A 15,488-nucleotide genomic window follows, 5' to 3' on the forward strand; every position below is an offset into this window, starting at 1 on the left:
TTAACTAGATGTTAATGGATTATAGTGTATTTGATAACTATTCTGAATTCTAAGATAATGGTGACTTGTTTAAAGACTGTTGGTGGCAGACTCTGTTTTCACCTTTGGGCACCCATAGAACTCTGTAAAGCTACACATGGATACATACATGTACTCTACACACAAAGGCTGAGCAAGTGAATGGATGCTGAGTGTCATGATGCCAGAGAAGCAGTCTTGCCCCTTAGACAAGAAGCTAAGTCTCCAAGTACTGGACCCCAGCTGGTGAAACTCCATCCTATATAACACCTTGCCTGAGGCTCTGTGCCTTCCAAACATTCAGTAGACTGACTGGTGAGCAATGAAGTCTGCTGTTCACAGTGAGTTCTCCCAGAAGCAGGCTGACTTGGAATAGGTGCTACATTCAGCAAGTGGAAGAAGAGACCACAAAGATGTCTGAGAAAGAAAGAGTATGACTGTAAGCACAGTAATACAAACTTGGGAGCTGCAGAAATGACTCAGAGGTTAAGAGCAATGGCTGCTATACCAGAGATTCTGAGTTCAATTCCCAGCAACCACATGGCAGCTTACAACCACCTGTAATGAGATATGGTGCCCTCTTCTGGCCTGCAGGGATACATTCTAGCAGAACACTACATAATAAACAAATTAATTTTTCAAATAGATAAATAAACAGATACAAACTCTAGAAAATCAGAGCAAGAAAAAACTGGCCTTTTAATGTGTAAGCGCTACCCTCAGCGTTAAGAACTCCGAATAAGAGGGTATAATAAAAGGTAATAAAAATAGTCCCAAAGACATCATATGTCAACTAACTCATAGGTGGGAAGGTGACTTTTCAAAAAGGGAAAGATCCTTTTAAAGAAATTAAATCCACGTGTACTTGGTTAACAAATGGTAGAAAATCAGTTTACACGGTTAGGGAGGAAAAGAGGATAAACACCAGGTTCCTTATAGGACTTAGAAAGGAAGGGAATGAGGGTGGACACTCTGGAGACAGCCACGGCACCTACTTCCATTACAGGAGCTCTATTTACTACTTAATTGATACAAATTTATTAGAAAATTAATTAGCCAAGCCGTAGGATAGTAACTATCTGTGGTTGCTATTCCTTTTCCCATTTTGGCAACATTTCTCCTGCAAATTAGTGTGACCCCAAAATGTTTTCAGGATTGTCCAATTTGTCCTAAATTCCATAAATAGCTCTGTCAGAGGGTGCTGTTTTTTGTCATGTCTCTATTACGGTTCTTCACAGATGGACCATTTTTGTCCTTCTAAAGTCTAAGAATAACTCTTTCAGTTATCAAGACATACCAAAATCCAGTTCAGCTGCCCCCGTGGGATCCCAGTTAGTTTAGACACATCTGCTGAGATACATGCATCGGAATCCAAATGAAATCTTTGTTTGATTATAACATTTTGAACATTTATAGAGGTTTTCTGGGGCCAAAATGGGTTTCATTTTTTTTGGCACCCCAGAGATCTTCAGTTACAAACACTGCCTTCTGAGCACCTCCAACAGAAATCCAATCTTTCCTTGTGAACAGGTGCCTCGGGAAGGGCTTGGAAGGGTTTATACTGAATCAGCTTTCTGACTGGAAACTTTCTGAACATGCAGTCAAATTTGCCAGAGAGACCTTCAAACTTGCTTGAGCAGTTTTCACTCACACAGACATACATTCACACTTAGAGACAGCCCAAGTACAGCAAATCAGAGCCCTGAAAAACTGCAGTTTCCTTCTTAAAGGTTAAATACCATATGCAGCCAAACTGAACAAAAAAAGGAATGCATGACAGGAAAGAATGAGCAAGAGGCAGGAGGACCCTCAATGAGCATGCAGCCCTGAAGGCTATGCTGGGGTGTAAGCCACATACCTTTCCAGTACAAGTTTTATGTCTCCTGATTTCCATTATATACCCAAGCACTTCCATTTTCAAACACCATGCCACAGTGTATTGCTAATGATTCCTTTTACTCACAAACCTGTTCAGTTATTTTGAGACATGCCCTTCTCTAACACAAATAGGTCAACAAGATTAATATGTAGAGAAAAAACCCTGCTATTTTCTAAATGAGGGGTTCTTTTGCAAAGCCCACCTTTTACCTGAATTCCTTACAGTCGGGCTCCCCCCCCCCCGCCCATTTGAAAATACACTGTGGTCATTAGTGAATAAAATAAACTTTAAATTCCAAAGTCTAAGGAGTTAGGAAAGTCACTCCTCCACTGGGCAAGCCTGGAATTCATGAGGGAAAATGTGCTTTCAAGTTGTTCTTATGGCCCAGGACCAGATGCTCCAAGGTGGCCAGAAACCTTTGTCTACACCCACTTAGCAGATTTCTGGCTCTTTATCAGGGACTCAGAGGTTTATTTGCAGAAATGAATCATTTCCTTCAAAGTCTCCCTTACCCTATTTACATGCTTGCATATTCCTTCCATTTTGTTTTCCCCCCTACAGCGTTACTAAGGAATTAATTATCTAGAAGAACAGGAACATACAGTAAGTACATCTGAGATCCAGGATGGGACACAGTATGTCATCTATTAGGCCTGGCTAAGACCAGCAGCTGATGCTAAATGGGAAGGAACATGCACCAAATGTTTTTTAATCACAAAGTTAGTAATTAATTGCTCTTTAAAATACATTTTATGCTTCTTTCTGTCTGTGTACATGAAATGCACATTTATTACATGCCAAAAATTACAACATTATGGTTTCAATGTGACTGGCACGGAAGTCCGGAAACCAGAGTTAATGTCCCCACAGCAACTTTAATCCTGTCTGCGTGCACATGTAGAGCGTGTCTTCCGTTACAGGATAATACACAGAAAGGGTCTGGGGAGGGGCGCTAAAGGCTCATCTCCTCAACTGCAGTTACGGCCAGACACAAAGGGGAAAGGCTGCTTCTTTCCACAGACATGGCTAAAAACAATGTCCTCCTGCCGGTGTTGTGTAACCACGAATGAAAGAGTCTGCTGTAATGCTGCACTCGGCACTCAAGGGGACAGTTTCTGTTGCTGTGGGAACCTGAACTTTGCATTTCCTGACTTGGGGGTAATTAAAATGTCAGCCTTAATGTGGCATTAATGGAGTTTGCCATAAAAATCCTCTTTGTTTTGTTCTCTCAGAAATTGCTTAAAAGTTCAAAATGATCCAAGTGTACTAAAAATTTAATCACAGGGCCTTGGATGAGTGAAGGGAAGAGTTGAGAGAGAGAGAGAGAGAGAGAGAGAGAGAGAGAGAGAGAGAGAGAGAGAGAGAGCCAGGGAAGATGGCAGGCAGGGGACAGGAAAGGAAGAGCCCACAGTCTCCTCGACAGCAGGCAGCCCCAGCAGCACCAGGCTACCTACACAGCTAAACTTAAACCCACCCACGCAACAGTTTGGTGATGTGTAAAGGTTAAATTAAAAATAAATAAAAACTGTTAATGCATAAATGCATCTTGGCAAGGACACAAGAACCAGACAGTGATGAGTCCAGCACAAAAACACTGGAAAGTGAGTGACCATGGATGTCAAAAGGAGCTAATGTAGATCTCTGGCAGAAGCAAGGAGGACGTCAGGAAGGAATGTGTCCCCTTCCATTGGAGCCTTACTGGGACAGGGAAAGACAGGATGGAAGAAACATGCAAGTAAAAGTTCTGGTTGTGTCTGTCACATGAGTGTGACTGTGATGTGCCACAGCTTGGTAGCTGTCAGGACAGGCTTTTCATATGGGGAACTTCGTCTGCTCTACTCACTCCGTTTCGTCCAGTTTAAGTACTGAGCTTGGCTCACTGCGTACACAGCCTGTTTGGTGGGCTAACTGCTCTATCAAACACCTAGGGCTCTTGAACCCTTTCTATTCCCAAATTCATCTTAATGCCTTCTATTGTCATCATCTGCATTTGTTTGCCATTATGCTTTCAGGAATGGTGTAAAGGTGACAAGCTCTGTGGAAATGGTAGGATATTGCTGAGCAGAAATTGTGTTGGGGAGGGCATCACCAAACAGCATGCATTTCTGTGGCAGGATAACAGCGGCGTCTCACTGAAGGAAAACATATCCGACCATACTACTTCTGCTTTTGAACATCACTAGGATCTCTGGCCAAGGTGGAAGTGACTCAGCACGGCACATTACATGGCCAACTAATCATTTAAGGCACTGGACTGGTCACCTCTACCCCGGTATAGGCAGAAGCACCATGACTTGTCACCCTTTCCTAGTTACAGCAGAGCTGACTTCTCTTCTGTGGGGATGATTTATCTACTGCGTTTTCATAACCATCACCATTATGAGTAGCCACATACTTCCAAGATGCCTGCTTAGAGCCAGACATACATCTTTGCACTTTGAGTAGAGAGTTCTGGGTGCTCAGAAGGAGAGATTTGTAAACACTTGTCAGCACCCACGTGAGTGAACTGCAGGCAAACCCTTCTTCAGTTAGGTGTTGGTTTCTTAGCTCTCTCATATGTGAATTGGGAAGAATCATGCTGACCGACAGGAAGTGGGCATTAAGTCATGACTAAGAATAATTTTGTTAAGCACACAACAAAATAAAAAGGTGCTATGAAAACTCAAGTACTTGTGAAAGCTTGGAACACCACATACTGGTAGAATGTTCCTGAAGTTAAAGAGACTAACAAGTCAAGGGCACTATTTTTAAATGCCCCAAATCTGTTCATTCTAAATAGGAACTGAACATTTTACCTTAAAGAAATTAGGCTTTTAAATTAATCTATGGTAAGAATGACATTTGAAAAAAAAAACCCTCTTGAATGCAAGAAGAGCATCCAAAAAATTTAACAGCTTAAAATAAACTCCTTTCCTGTCTTCTCTCAAGCAACCTCCAAATGGACAGATTTCTGTGAATCTTTCCTAAAAAACAATCTTCCTCTAAGTGTAGGCTCAAATCAGGACAAACTACAATCCAAATATGTTTGGAGAGAAGTGCAATCCATTTCAACAACAGGTCAGTGTGGAGAAGACTACACATCTTAATGGCAAAATCAAAGTGACTTTCTAGACAGCTGAGATTAAGTTTCTCCTCCCATTTCGGTCTATTTCCAAGTGTGTTCACACACCCCACTGAGCTCCACTCTGCTGGCTTCCACAGGGTCTGTAGTGACAACACCATCCTGCCGTTCCTTCTGTATATGCCAGGCTAGTAGGGCAAGTAAGGCCTGGCCGGACGATGCTTACTGTACAGTATATAAAGTTAGTGATTTTTCTACTCAGTAAAGCATTCATTTGGTTGTACCAGATTTCTGGGCTAGGGCCATCCTATGCAATCTTCCCCATAGGTATGGCAGGAAGCCAGGTGATGAAGGTATGCACACTGATAGTCCAGACATTTTACCAGAGGGAAATCCACCTTCCTGGTGGGCAGGGGCAGTGTGCACATGTCTGTGGGGCACTGTGCCATGCTATTTTCAAGTTCTTCCTGTAATTACTATTAGGCTGGAGACTTCCAGGCAAGAAAGTCCAAGGATATGACTATGATGATGGTCCATGGGATAAAGTTCCTACTTCCTTCCCCTCTGCCTAAATAGAAGCCACAAGTTTGACTGTACAGATCACGTGGCACTTAGTGACTTGGATCTCATTTTCTTTCCATTTTCTAGTGACAGCTGGAGGGTGGCTGCAGCCCAAGGCCTGCTCCATCTCACATCTCCTGTCTAGAGGCTACGATGTTGAAGCGAGTGGGGGAGGGAATTGCCCAGGTTCACCCTTTGTCCTCCTTGCAGAATTTCACATTAGTTCTGTGAGAAAAATAACAGCAAGAGATTGGGAATCTTGTTTCCTAATGGTGATTTTTTTTAAAATTTGTCTTTGAGGAACAGGATAAATGGAGCCCTTTTGGGGAATAAAGCTTTCTTGGTATATTTAACTCAGTCCATTATGCCAGCTCTCTGCCTGTTACCAGACACCCTGTGGAGAGATCGGTTCAGAAGACTTGTTGGGCATCTTGAAGCTAAAAGGAATACTTTTTTGGTTTGGTATTGTCAACACATGTGTTCCTCTCTCAAGTACTGGGTTACACTTGAGAAACGAAAAACAGCCTCCTAACGTGATTTATCAACTTGCTTAAAATAGGATTTAAGAAGTGACTTCTAGATTAGTGAGAAGATGGCAAAAATAAACAGCAGAGAAGTGACTTCAATAGTGACGATTCTCATTAAGTGCCCATTTCCAAATTTAGCCCGTAGGCAGTTTTTTTAATTAAAAAATATTTTTAACCTGCATTCTTATTGGCTATGCGAAGTCTGGGTGGCTTTTGAATTCTTGGAAGCCATTCTCTTTTTTTCTGTAAATGTATGCTATCCTTTAACCACTTCAAAATAAATTAAAAACTGGAAAGACCGAAATTCAGCCAAGCTACATAAGACTCCAATAACTAATGCAAATCTGACTTGGGTTATGTAATTTGGAAATGGCTGTTTCCTCGTGTCTCGCTGGCCTTCTGAGGTCCATATTTGGTTGTTCCATTTAGTAATGGTAGAATTGCTGTTACTGAGAGCAAGAACAATCAGAGGGCAGGAATACCACTTCTTTTTGTGAGTTACTCATCAAAGAGAATGTGGCCCGTGTAATTAATCAGCATTCTGAGGCCAAATGCCTGGTCACCTGGCTGTAAAAGAAACTCTGGCTTTGAAAAGATATAGACGCTGGCTGGATCAAAATGGTGGCGTGCTACTCTTGGCTACTCTGGAAGACCAAATGGAAACAGCTTGCTCTGAATGCAAAACAGCCAGAACCCTGGGGTGGGGGGAGAAGCACCATGCCAAGCATTGGGAAGACACCGTCACCTCACTGGTGTACTCACAATCAGACGACCCGGTGTGAGCGTGAGAGTTTGTCAGTGAATGTGCTGAGTGGATGAGGGCTGGGTCTGGAGACAAAACAGCTTCAAAGTTCAGGCAGGGAAGGCCCGGCTTGGCGCTGGATCCACCCGGCTGAGTAATCTCATTCTCCTCAGATGCCTTCTGGTTTTCAGCTGTCTTGGGTTTCTTCCTGAGAATAAACAAAGGGCCCTTTGAAGGAACTGACTGCATATTTGGGAAAAGGCATTTTTAGAATCTGTTAAAGATAACTTGATTTTTTTTTCTGAAGGGGGATGGGAGGGAGTCCAGTATGTCCCTTGTTTTAAAACAAGCTGATTCTTGTTTTTTTCCCTCCAGTAATGGCCTAACTGGGAATACACGAAAGCATATGGCCAAGCAAACAGCACCGCATTTGGCCTCTGCTGGCTGTATAAAAAGACCCTGTCCCAGAACTTTAGACAGCTTGAGCTACGCATGGCTGACATTATCCAAGAAAGCATCCTTTCCCCCCTTAGAGTTTTAACATGGTCTGGAAAGAATACTAGTGGAGGTTTACCGTTCTAGCATTTGTCAGGAAGCTTAGAGACGGGACCGTGGAGTAATGGGAAGAGCACTGGACTGGGAGTCAGGAGACTTGAGCTACGGTACTAGCTGTGCCTGCAACTTGCTGTGAGGCTTTGGGCACCTTACTTCACCTCTCTGGGCTTCAGTTTCCTCATCTGCAAAATAAAGGGCTTAGATTAGAAGGCCCTCCAAGGCTCCTTCTACCTTTAAGTCTCTGTTCTTGAAACACATTATGGAGTATCCCACTTTCCTGTTTCTGTTAGTTTGAAGTCAATCCATAATTTCAAATCACAACCTCAATCTGCAGGCTGTGCAGATGAGAGGGGTGGCGGTAGAGGTGTGTGTACAGTGGAGAGTGGAGTGTGATTAGGAAGAGCTTAGGTTCCAGTAGGGAAGGTGTCACGCTCTCCACCCTGCTCTGCTCATCCAGGCCTTCTTGTGCTCTTTGTTCTCAGGTTTAGCACAGGCTCTCGAGGTTGCATGTGACTGGTGTTTGCTTTGGGAGAAGGAGATTGCCGATGGGGCACGGAATGGTGGTGGTGTTATTCAGTGTCAGGAAAAGAAAGTGACACAGTTTAGCTATCAGTCAGCTCAGGGCTCTGTTCCCAATGACAAGGCAATCAATAGGAACTAGCAAATCAGCATCTGCAGCACACCGACCCCAGGCCCTAGAAGAAAGGGGTATGAGCTCCTCCTTGAACATGTCCCCAGTTTCTGTGGCTTTGTGTCTTCCTATCAGTATGTAACCACAGAGTATGGTTTTTTTTCTTTTTGGATAGATTATGTGTGGGACATAATTTGTTGTAAGTCGCTGTGTTTCCATGTTCTCCTTGTTTCTATGAGCATGGCATTGGACTTGTATACAGAATATTTCATATTGAAATGTGTTGTACTGGGTAGTCAAATCTGCCCTCGCAGAATATGGTGTTATGATTAGTATGCTGTGTTTTTAGTCCAACAGGTTGTGAAATCAAATCTGTTTCTTCAGAGGGCACGAGGCAGAAATAGCATGGTAAAGATTAGAATTGGGGGAGGGGAGCTTTCCGATACATTTTTTTGGTGTGGAGAAAGCTAACAGAATAAAAACAAACCTTATCATTGCCGGATAGGTGACTCTGAGGCTAAACCTTGAATTCCATGCCTTCCTGGGGACCCCCAAGGATCTGCCACTCTAGTTTTTCAGATTAAGAAAGCATCCAAGATCAAAATCTCCAAAGTCAATCCCTCCTCCCCGCAGAACCAGTGCTTCCCCTGAGGCATCTATTTCTAGCAGTGTGGTCTGCTGCGGAAGTCCCCAATACAGCGCTTACCTTCCTCTGCCTCAGCTTACCCTGCAGTCCTCTCCATCTGCTCCCTCTCCAGGCAGTTGCCTTAACACTTTCCAGTGTCCACTAACTGGTTTGCCATCCCCCACCTCACCCTCGTCCTGGGCTTTTCATTCACTAGATCCCACAGGACCATGGTAGCCTGACATTCGAGGTCAGCTCCTTATCTGTCCTACCTTATCTCATGGGTCCCATATAATGGCCACCTTGGAGTTTGTTTATCATTCCCAGAGCTCTGGAATGTACACTCTGGGCTAGTCACCTGTCCTCATTACTGCTCTTGCAGTGAACAGCCTTTTCTCATCTCTGCCTGATGGAAAGAGACGTACCCTTCACACTTATTAAATGCCAGCTGCATGTTACACTGCTGTGAGACCCTTCTTTCAGAAAGGGTGACTCTTCTCCATATCATTCTAAAATCTCAGTCATTTCAGTATTCTTGTTTTACTCACTAAACCTTATTTTAGTAATTGTTTGTTACAGGTTCTTACTTCTAGGAGAGAATAACCTCCGTGGGAAGGGGACTGTTCTTGTTATTGTTATATTTCTGGTTTTCTTTCCACTTCTTTTCTTTCCTTTCGCCTTCCTGCTCCTCCCCTCATTCACTCATTCATTCACACATTCATTTTACAAATACCATGTGGTTGTGATGTGTTATACAAGTTTTGGGTTGAGCAATCTGGTCCTGTCCTCCCAGAGTTTACTGTCTAGTCTATACTGTGAACCAGGACAACTTTTTCACAGCAGCCATTCAAAAGCTGTTTGCTGATGAAATGAAACAGAGCTGAAATTCAAGTACACTTGGAGACTAGTCCCAGTCTGAATCTCAATTACGCTTCCTAGTTTTTAATGCAGCAGTAGAATCAACCTGGATTGGCTGCTTTTTCATTGATTACATGAAGAGTATTTAATAAGAGTGGCTGCTCCTTGTAATTCATCTAAATATAGGGGCAAAACACCATTGGTCATTATCATGTAGCAGAAAACAGAATGACCTCTGGTGCATACAGGCCTTTAGTTTCAGACATGGTTGAGAGAATTAAGGGTGTTCTCTTCCAAGCACTGATACTGTCAAACACCCAAAGACTCTGATTTAACTCTGCCGAAACTGCACTGTTTACATCGTTGCTTCTTGTCCTGAATTGCATTGTGATGCCAGCATGATATCTTGTGCCTCATCTTATGTCTAGGATCACCTTGGGAGGCCATCCATGTCACAGGAGCATTGCAGTCACCTCTGCAAGAAGGACATGTTCAAAACCTACCTGGCTCCTTCCCTCATTTGCTTAATATCACTTTATTTATCCTTTTACCATTGGCTGTTTCCCAACTTACAGACAAGAGCACTACACACTGTCTGTTGGAGCATTTCCTCTCCAGCCTCAACCTCTTTCACAATTCTTTGGGACTCCTTTTTCTGAAGCCAAGGAACAGCAACACATTACACCAGTCTGTCTGACACGCACAGGTGCTGTTCTATGACCCATTTTTTTTTTGCAGTTTGTGGTTTATTAAGGAGGAAAGAGCAAGCTCTCTTGTAATTAACTGAAAATGCCTTCTTTGGTTGCATAAAAAGGATTGTATAAACAGGCACATCTGAGGACATGTCTGTACAAGCCTGTATAGCCTGCACTATCCCCTGGAGCCTGTAGAGGGCAGCAGCACACTGGCTGACTCCAGGCAGCATTTCAGGGAACAAACTCCTACCAGAACCTTCCTCCTGGTCACCATGCCAAAGGTTGGTTTGCCAAGCTCTTTCTGGCCTCTCAGTCTCTTTCAAGTTTGTTTTCTCCCCCGCCTGCTGTGTATCTTCTCATTCTCTCTGTCTCTGTCTCTGTCTCTGTCTCTGTCTCTGTCTCTCTCTCTCTCTGTTACAATTATACCCTGTGATGAGGTGGCCCCTCGACCGGAAAATGAAAACTTAACGAAAAAGTCAGACAGGCCAGGCCAACAACAACAAAGAAAAACCCGGGGGAAAGGGGAAAGGGGGATGTGAGGGAGGAAGACTTCAGAACAAGAGAAGGACAGATGTTTCGTAAATATATGCAAAGCAAAACTGGGCGTACCCTGAACACTTCCACAGAAAAACAGGCCAATCATTGTGCACTTCCTCCCGCCACACTGGTGGGCTCGGCATTCAAAAAAAAGAAAAAGAAAAGAGAAAAAGAAAAAAAGTGTGGCTGCAGGCACCCGCCTTTCAACGGTCAGTGCTGACATTCTGACTGAACATGTCCCAATTGTCCAAAGAGAACAAAAACATTTTCATCTCCCCACTGTGAACATTTTTGTTATGAGAAAAAGGCTGCTTCAAGAACTAGGAAGGCGGTTTAAGGTGAAGGGCATCCGAGCCAGCCAGCAGAACCTTCTGTTTTTTTAACTCTCCCTGTGCTGGCCCCCACAGAAAGTTTCGGGCTGAAACAGAGCAGTGCGCTAGTCTGTGAAGGATGCTGGCTCTTCTCTAACTAGACCATGTTGTTTGTGCAGAGAAATACGCATTAAAACCTATGGATGCGCTGTTGGGTATGGGGCATGTTAAGTGCATGGAAATTAGGCAGATCTGTAGCGTTGGATGCATACAGTTCACACTCATTTGCACATATTGCACACATACAGTGATGGCAATACTTTCTGCAACATATGGAAAAATAAATATTTTATCTGTGTGAGCTCTTATCAGGCTCCAGGGTCTGCCGAGAGGCAAGCGCTTCTTCTATCTCGCTCTCCCCATTTTCTCCCTTCAGTGGGCTCCCACCCTCTCCTGCACATTAACAGGCTTTCCACTTACCAGCCTGGTTGGACTGGAGAGGATTAGTCAGAACCTCCCTTTGATAAATAATTACTCAGTCATTGGATCAGGATAATTTAAATCAGTGATGCCTTCCTCAGCCTTTTTGGAGTGGCAACTATTTTCCTCCTCTGCTTTACAATTGTAGAGTGTCCAGGGAGGGGTTGCAGCAGGTAAAAAGACACCACCACTCCCACCCGACGAGGGGAATTTAGGAAAACTGAGCACTACCAGATAGCAGCCATGTGCCCAAGGCAGGTTAGTTTGCAACTCTGAGCTATCATCTTCCCCATCTGTAAAATGGGAACAGTGATACTTTCTAGCTGTGGGCTATGGGTAAGAATATAGCAGATAAGCCAGGCTGTGTTAGACACAGTGCTGGCCCAGAAAACAAGTACTCTATGATGGTGCTTTTTGAAAAATATTAGTTCTGTGGCGTTCATGTTAGCTGTACAAGACAGCATCTTCATTTTAGTAGTCTTTTGAATATCTAGGTCAGGGGCAAGGGCAGAAGGATTGTTATTGTAGTGAACAGCGAAGGAATGTGAGGCTCAGCAACCTCTTCTTCCCACCCTGATCTCACCCCCCCACTCTCTTCTGTTCACACGCCTCTCATTGCTGAGGCTGCCCTGAGAGCTCCTTGGAGCCGAGGGTCAAGCAAGCTGCACTTGGCCCACAATAGCCCTTGGGCCCAAACACTGTGGTCTATTCATGAAACCAACCTACAGGACTCTTGCTTATCACGCCTTCTTACAATTTATCTTTTCACAACTGGCCCAGTATTCTCACATTAATTTAAAATGTTTTCATGATTAAAGCATTTTATTATCTCAATCTTTTTTTTTTTTCTTCTTGGCAGGGCTGGTTTACAATATTTTTCACTGCCTCTCCTCACCATAGTCAGGATCCTGGCAGGTAATAAATGACACATGTAAGGGTCCCCCTCCCACCCACCCCTCTTTTTTGTTTTTTTGTTTTTGTTTTTGTTTTTGAGACAGGGTTTCGTTGTGTAGCATTGGCTGTCCTGGAACTAGCTTTGTAACGGGCCTCGAACTCACAGAGATCGGCCTGCCTCTGCCTCCCAAGTTCTGGGGTTAAAAGGTGTGTGCCTCTACTGCCCAGCTACCTTTAAGGTTTTAACTGAAGGATGAGGGAGCTGTATGCTAAGGTACATGAGAGCAAGTGATGTTAAACACCAGAGATCGGCAACAATGGAGACTTGTTGATCTCTTCTTTACCGTGGTGAAACCTGAAGGCGAGAGAGAGAGGCACGTTTTCTGAACTGAGTCAGGGTGGCACTAGGGTGGGCTGTGACATTTTCACTTCTTGCTGCTCCCATCCTCACATCTCTTGCAGAAGTCTTCTTCAGGCCTGATTCTAAGGAGGCCAGAGAACGAGTGAGCCTGGGCACTGGAGCCCTGGGAAGTCTCTGGGTCATGCATTAGGACAGGGAGTGGCAGGTGGGTTGGCAAGATTCATTGGCATACCTATTGTTTCCCCTTTGCATCTCTTTCACACTTTTCCTCTCAATTATACTTTCTGGAAGGAAAAAGGAAAATAAAATCAAATCAGTCTTCTGTTAGCTTCCACGTACCTAGTTTGTCTGTTTGCCATTTATAGAGCAGGGAAGCTGAACGTAAGCTCACAAGCGAGGAATTGTTTGTGTTCCTTGCTACAATATCCCAGTCCCCAGAATAGTGTCTGGCACCCACGGAATGCTCAGTAAGTTGTAGTGGAGTAAGGAGATATACTCATCTCTGCCGCGCCAGACCCTCTCTCTACATCATCTGGCTAAATTATCACAACAGCACGAGAAAGCAGGCAGGTTTGAGCATGTGTACAGGTAACGTGATACAACCCAGCACTCGCTCCAACCATCACCTTCTACTTGGGGAACAGGTATAGAGCACTGGCAGCTCTCAGGATACTCTCAGGAAGGGACACACTTGTAAAGTTCCGTTTTTGTATTTCCCCCGCCTTGGTGACTATTTCTTTTGCTTGTGTAATGGGGTCTCTGAAGGGCAGACAATACTAGGGTTATAACCCAACCTGCCCATTCCCCAGGGCCCAGGAGAAGATGAAACATCGTTCCGAGGCAAAAATGGGTGACTGTGCATTTCCTTGTAATTTCCAAGCCCAGATTCCAATTCGTAGCTTTGGGTCTGTGTTCTCTGCAGCACAAGAATGGAGGAGCTGTAAAGCATACACAAGCCTTGATACCAGTCTATGTCCTAGCCTGACTGTGCTACTGGCACAAGCATCACTTTATGTTGAAGCAAAATTCAGACGTGAGAAACTACTCAGATGTGAGGATTTCTAAGGGACTCCCTGCACTTGAACATAAGGATAAATTATGCAATTAAGTTCCCTGTGTGATTATAGGCAGAAGTGACAATTTACGGTCTTCTCTCATGTCATTACAGACTAGTCCCTCAATGCCCTTCATTCCCCATCTTGGCTAGAAAGGCCTGTCCATCACTTACATACCAGCTATCATCAATTATCATCCAAGAGACCAAATGCATTACAGGTAAAAATACTCAAAACAAAATTCTAGCTTCATTTCTTCCGGTTTGAGGTATGCTAGAATAACTAAAGACATGGGTAATATGAATGTGAAAAATCCTAACAGGCACCAAAGAGGAGGATTAGCCTCCCAGGGTTAGCATTTTCCAGAATCAGAGACTTCTGTAAATCTCCATCCCATTACCTACCTACAGAAAAACTTGTAAGTACAATTAAAATGAGATTTCATTTTAAAATGCATAATTATTTTACATGCATAGCTTCTAAACAATTCAAAAGTCTGGCTTTTCTTAGTGGAAAAAAGCATATATTCATCTATTAGTTTTAATATGATTAGTAAATTTTCATTAGTCTCCTGTGGATATTGACTCTCCTATCCTGTCTTATTTCCTTGTGGGGATATATTTCTACAGAAACGCTCTGTGTACAAGGAACCCAATCGGCTACACAGAGCCTTGCACCCAGAGGGCAGAGCAGACCTGGCTTGATGGGATGGAAATGCACTGGAAGGAGCCCAGAGTCCCAAAGGAAGCCTTGTCTCCTACAGTTGCAAAGAAACAACAACATGGGCTGTGCCCCAGAGACCATGTAGGCATAGGCAAGATAAGGTGGCTCAGAGATTTGACCGGAGTGCCGTGGAATGACAAGCGACTACCAGATTCGGTAGACTGACACACGATGAGCCACAAACACAGGAAGAGTAGCTACTGCCATCTTGGGAAGAGGTACACACAACCAAGCAGAGTATCTACAGTCCCTGCAAGGTGTACAGAGATCCAGCATGACCCAGCCACCAGGAGATGGGAGAGAACGCTGCCCGGGCAGGCATGCATGCAATGAATGCTGGTAGATGAAAACAGCTGCAGGTACTGGGATGGTCACCTAAGAGATGAAGGTTCATCTAAACGATGAAGCTATCTGAAATGTTACCTGCTTTTACAACTGTGTGGTTTAGCAGCAGCAGCAGCACCATCATCATCATCACTACCACCATCTATTACACAAAGTAGACTAATTCACCAGAGGCATAGTGTACTTACAGTAGTTTTCAGATAAACAGTGTCACTCTTCAGGTAAGTCACTCCAAGGCTTGGGCCTAGTGCAGATGTTCATTGGGGCAGGGGACAGAGAGCGGCTGCATCTAGCATAAACAAACAACAAAACAAACAAGGTCATTAAATGAGGAGGTTGTAATTATGGCATTCTTTGCTATTTATGTAACGTTTTTTTGAAAGAGAGGAACTGAGGAACATGACTGGGCTCGTTCTGCATCTTTGGTCCACAGTGTTTCTGCTGATGGCTGGGATGGTCTGAGACACCAGAGCACCGTGAGTGCAGGTGAAGCAACTTTGGGAAGCTGAGTGGAGGTGAGGCCAGAAAGACTGAGGACAGCATCTTTCCAGCCTGGCCCCGTCAATTCTTCTGATGTTTTACATGTATTAGTTGATTGTTAGCTGGCACAAATTATACCTATTTGTGGAA

General features: G+C 43.9%; 1 protein-coding gene across 11 annotated transcripts in view; it reads right to left on the reverse strand.

The window, feature by feature from the left end:
• Positions 1-15,488, reverse strand: part of Zbtb20 (zinc finger and BTB domain containing 20) — a 730,935-nt gene that overhangs the window by 59,332 nt on the left and 656,115 nt on the right. For 7 of the 11 annotated variants that reach the window (XM_040750801.1, XM_040750804.1, XM_040750803.1 and 4 more), the window contains 3 exons: positions 15,047-15,147; positions 12,968-13,019; positions 6,809-6,996 (listed from right to left, as the gene is read on the reverse strand). In XM_040750801.1, the coding sequence (XP_040606735.1) occupies positions 6,809-6,996; positions 12,968-12,987 (208 nt within the window). In that variant the 5' untranslated portion in view covers positions 12,988-13,019; positions 15,047-15,147. Of the gene's footprint in view, positions 1-6,808; positions 6,997-7,362; positions 7,526-12,967; positions 13,020-15,046; positions 15,148-15,488 lie in introns of all 11 variants that reach the window. The other 4 variants (XM_040750807.1, XM_040750808.1, XM_040750809.1 and 1 more) reach the window with 4 other exon arrangements.

The sequence above is a fragment of the Mesocricetus auratus genome, unplaced genomic scaffold (assembly GCF_017639785.1).
Source record: "Mesocricetus auratus isolate SY011 unplaced genomic scaffold, BCM_Maur_2.0 Super-Scaffold_100008, whole genome shotgun sequence".
Classification (NCBI taxonomy): Eukaryota; Metazoa; Chordata; class Mammalia; order Rodentia; family Cricetidae; genus Mesocricetus; species Mesocricetus auratus.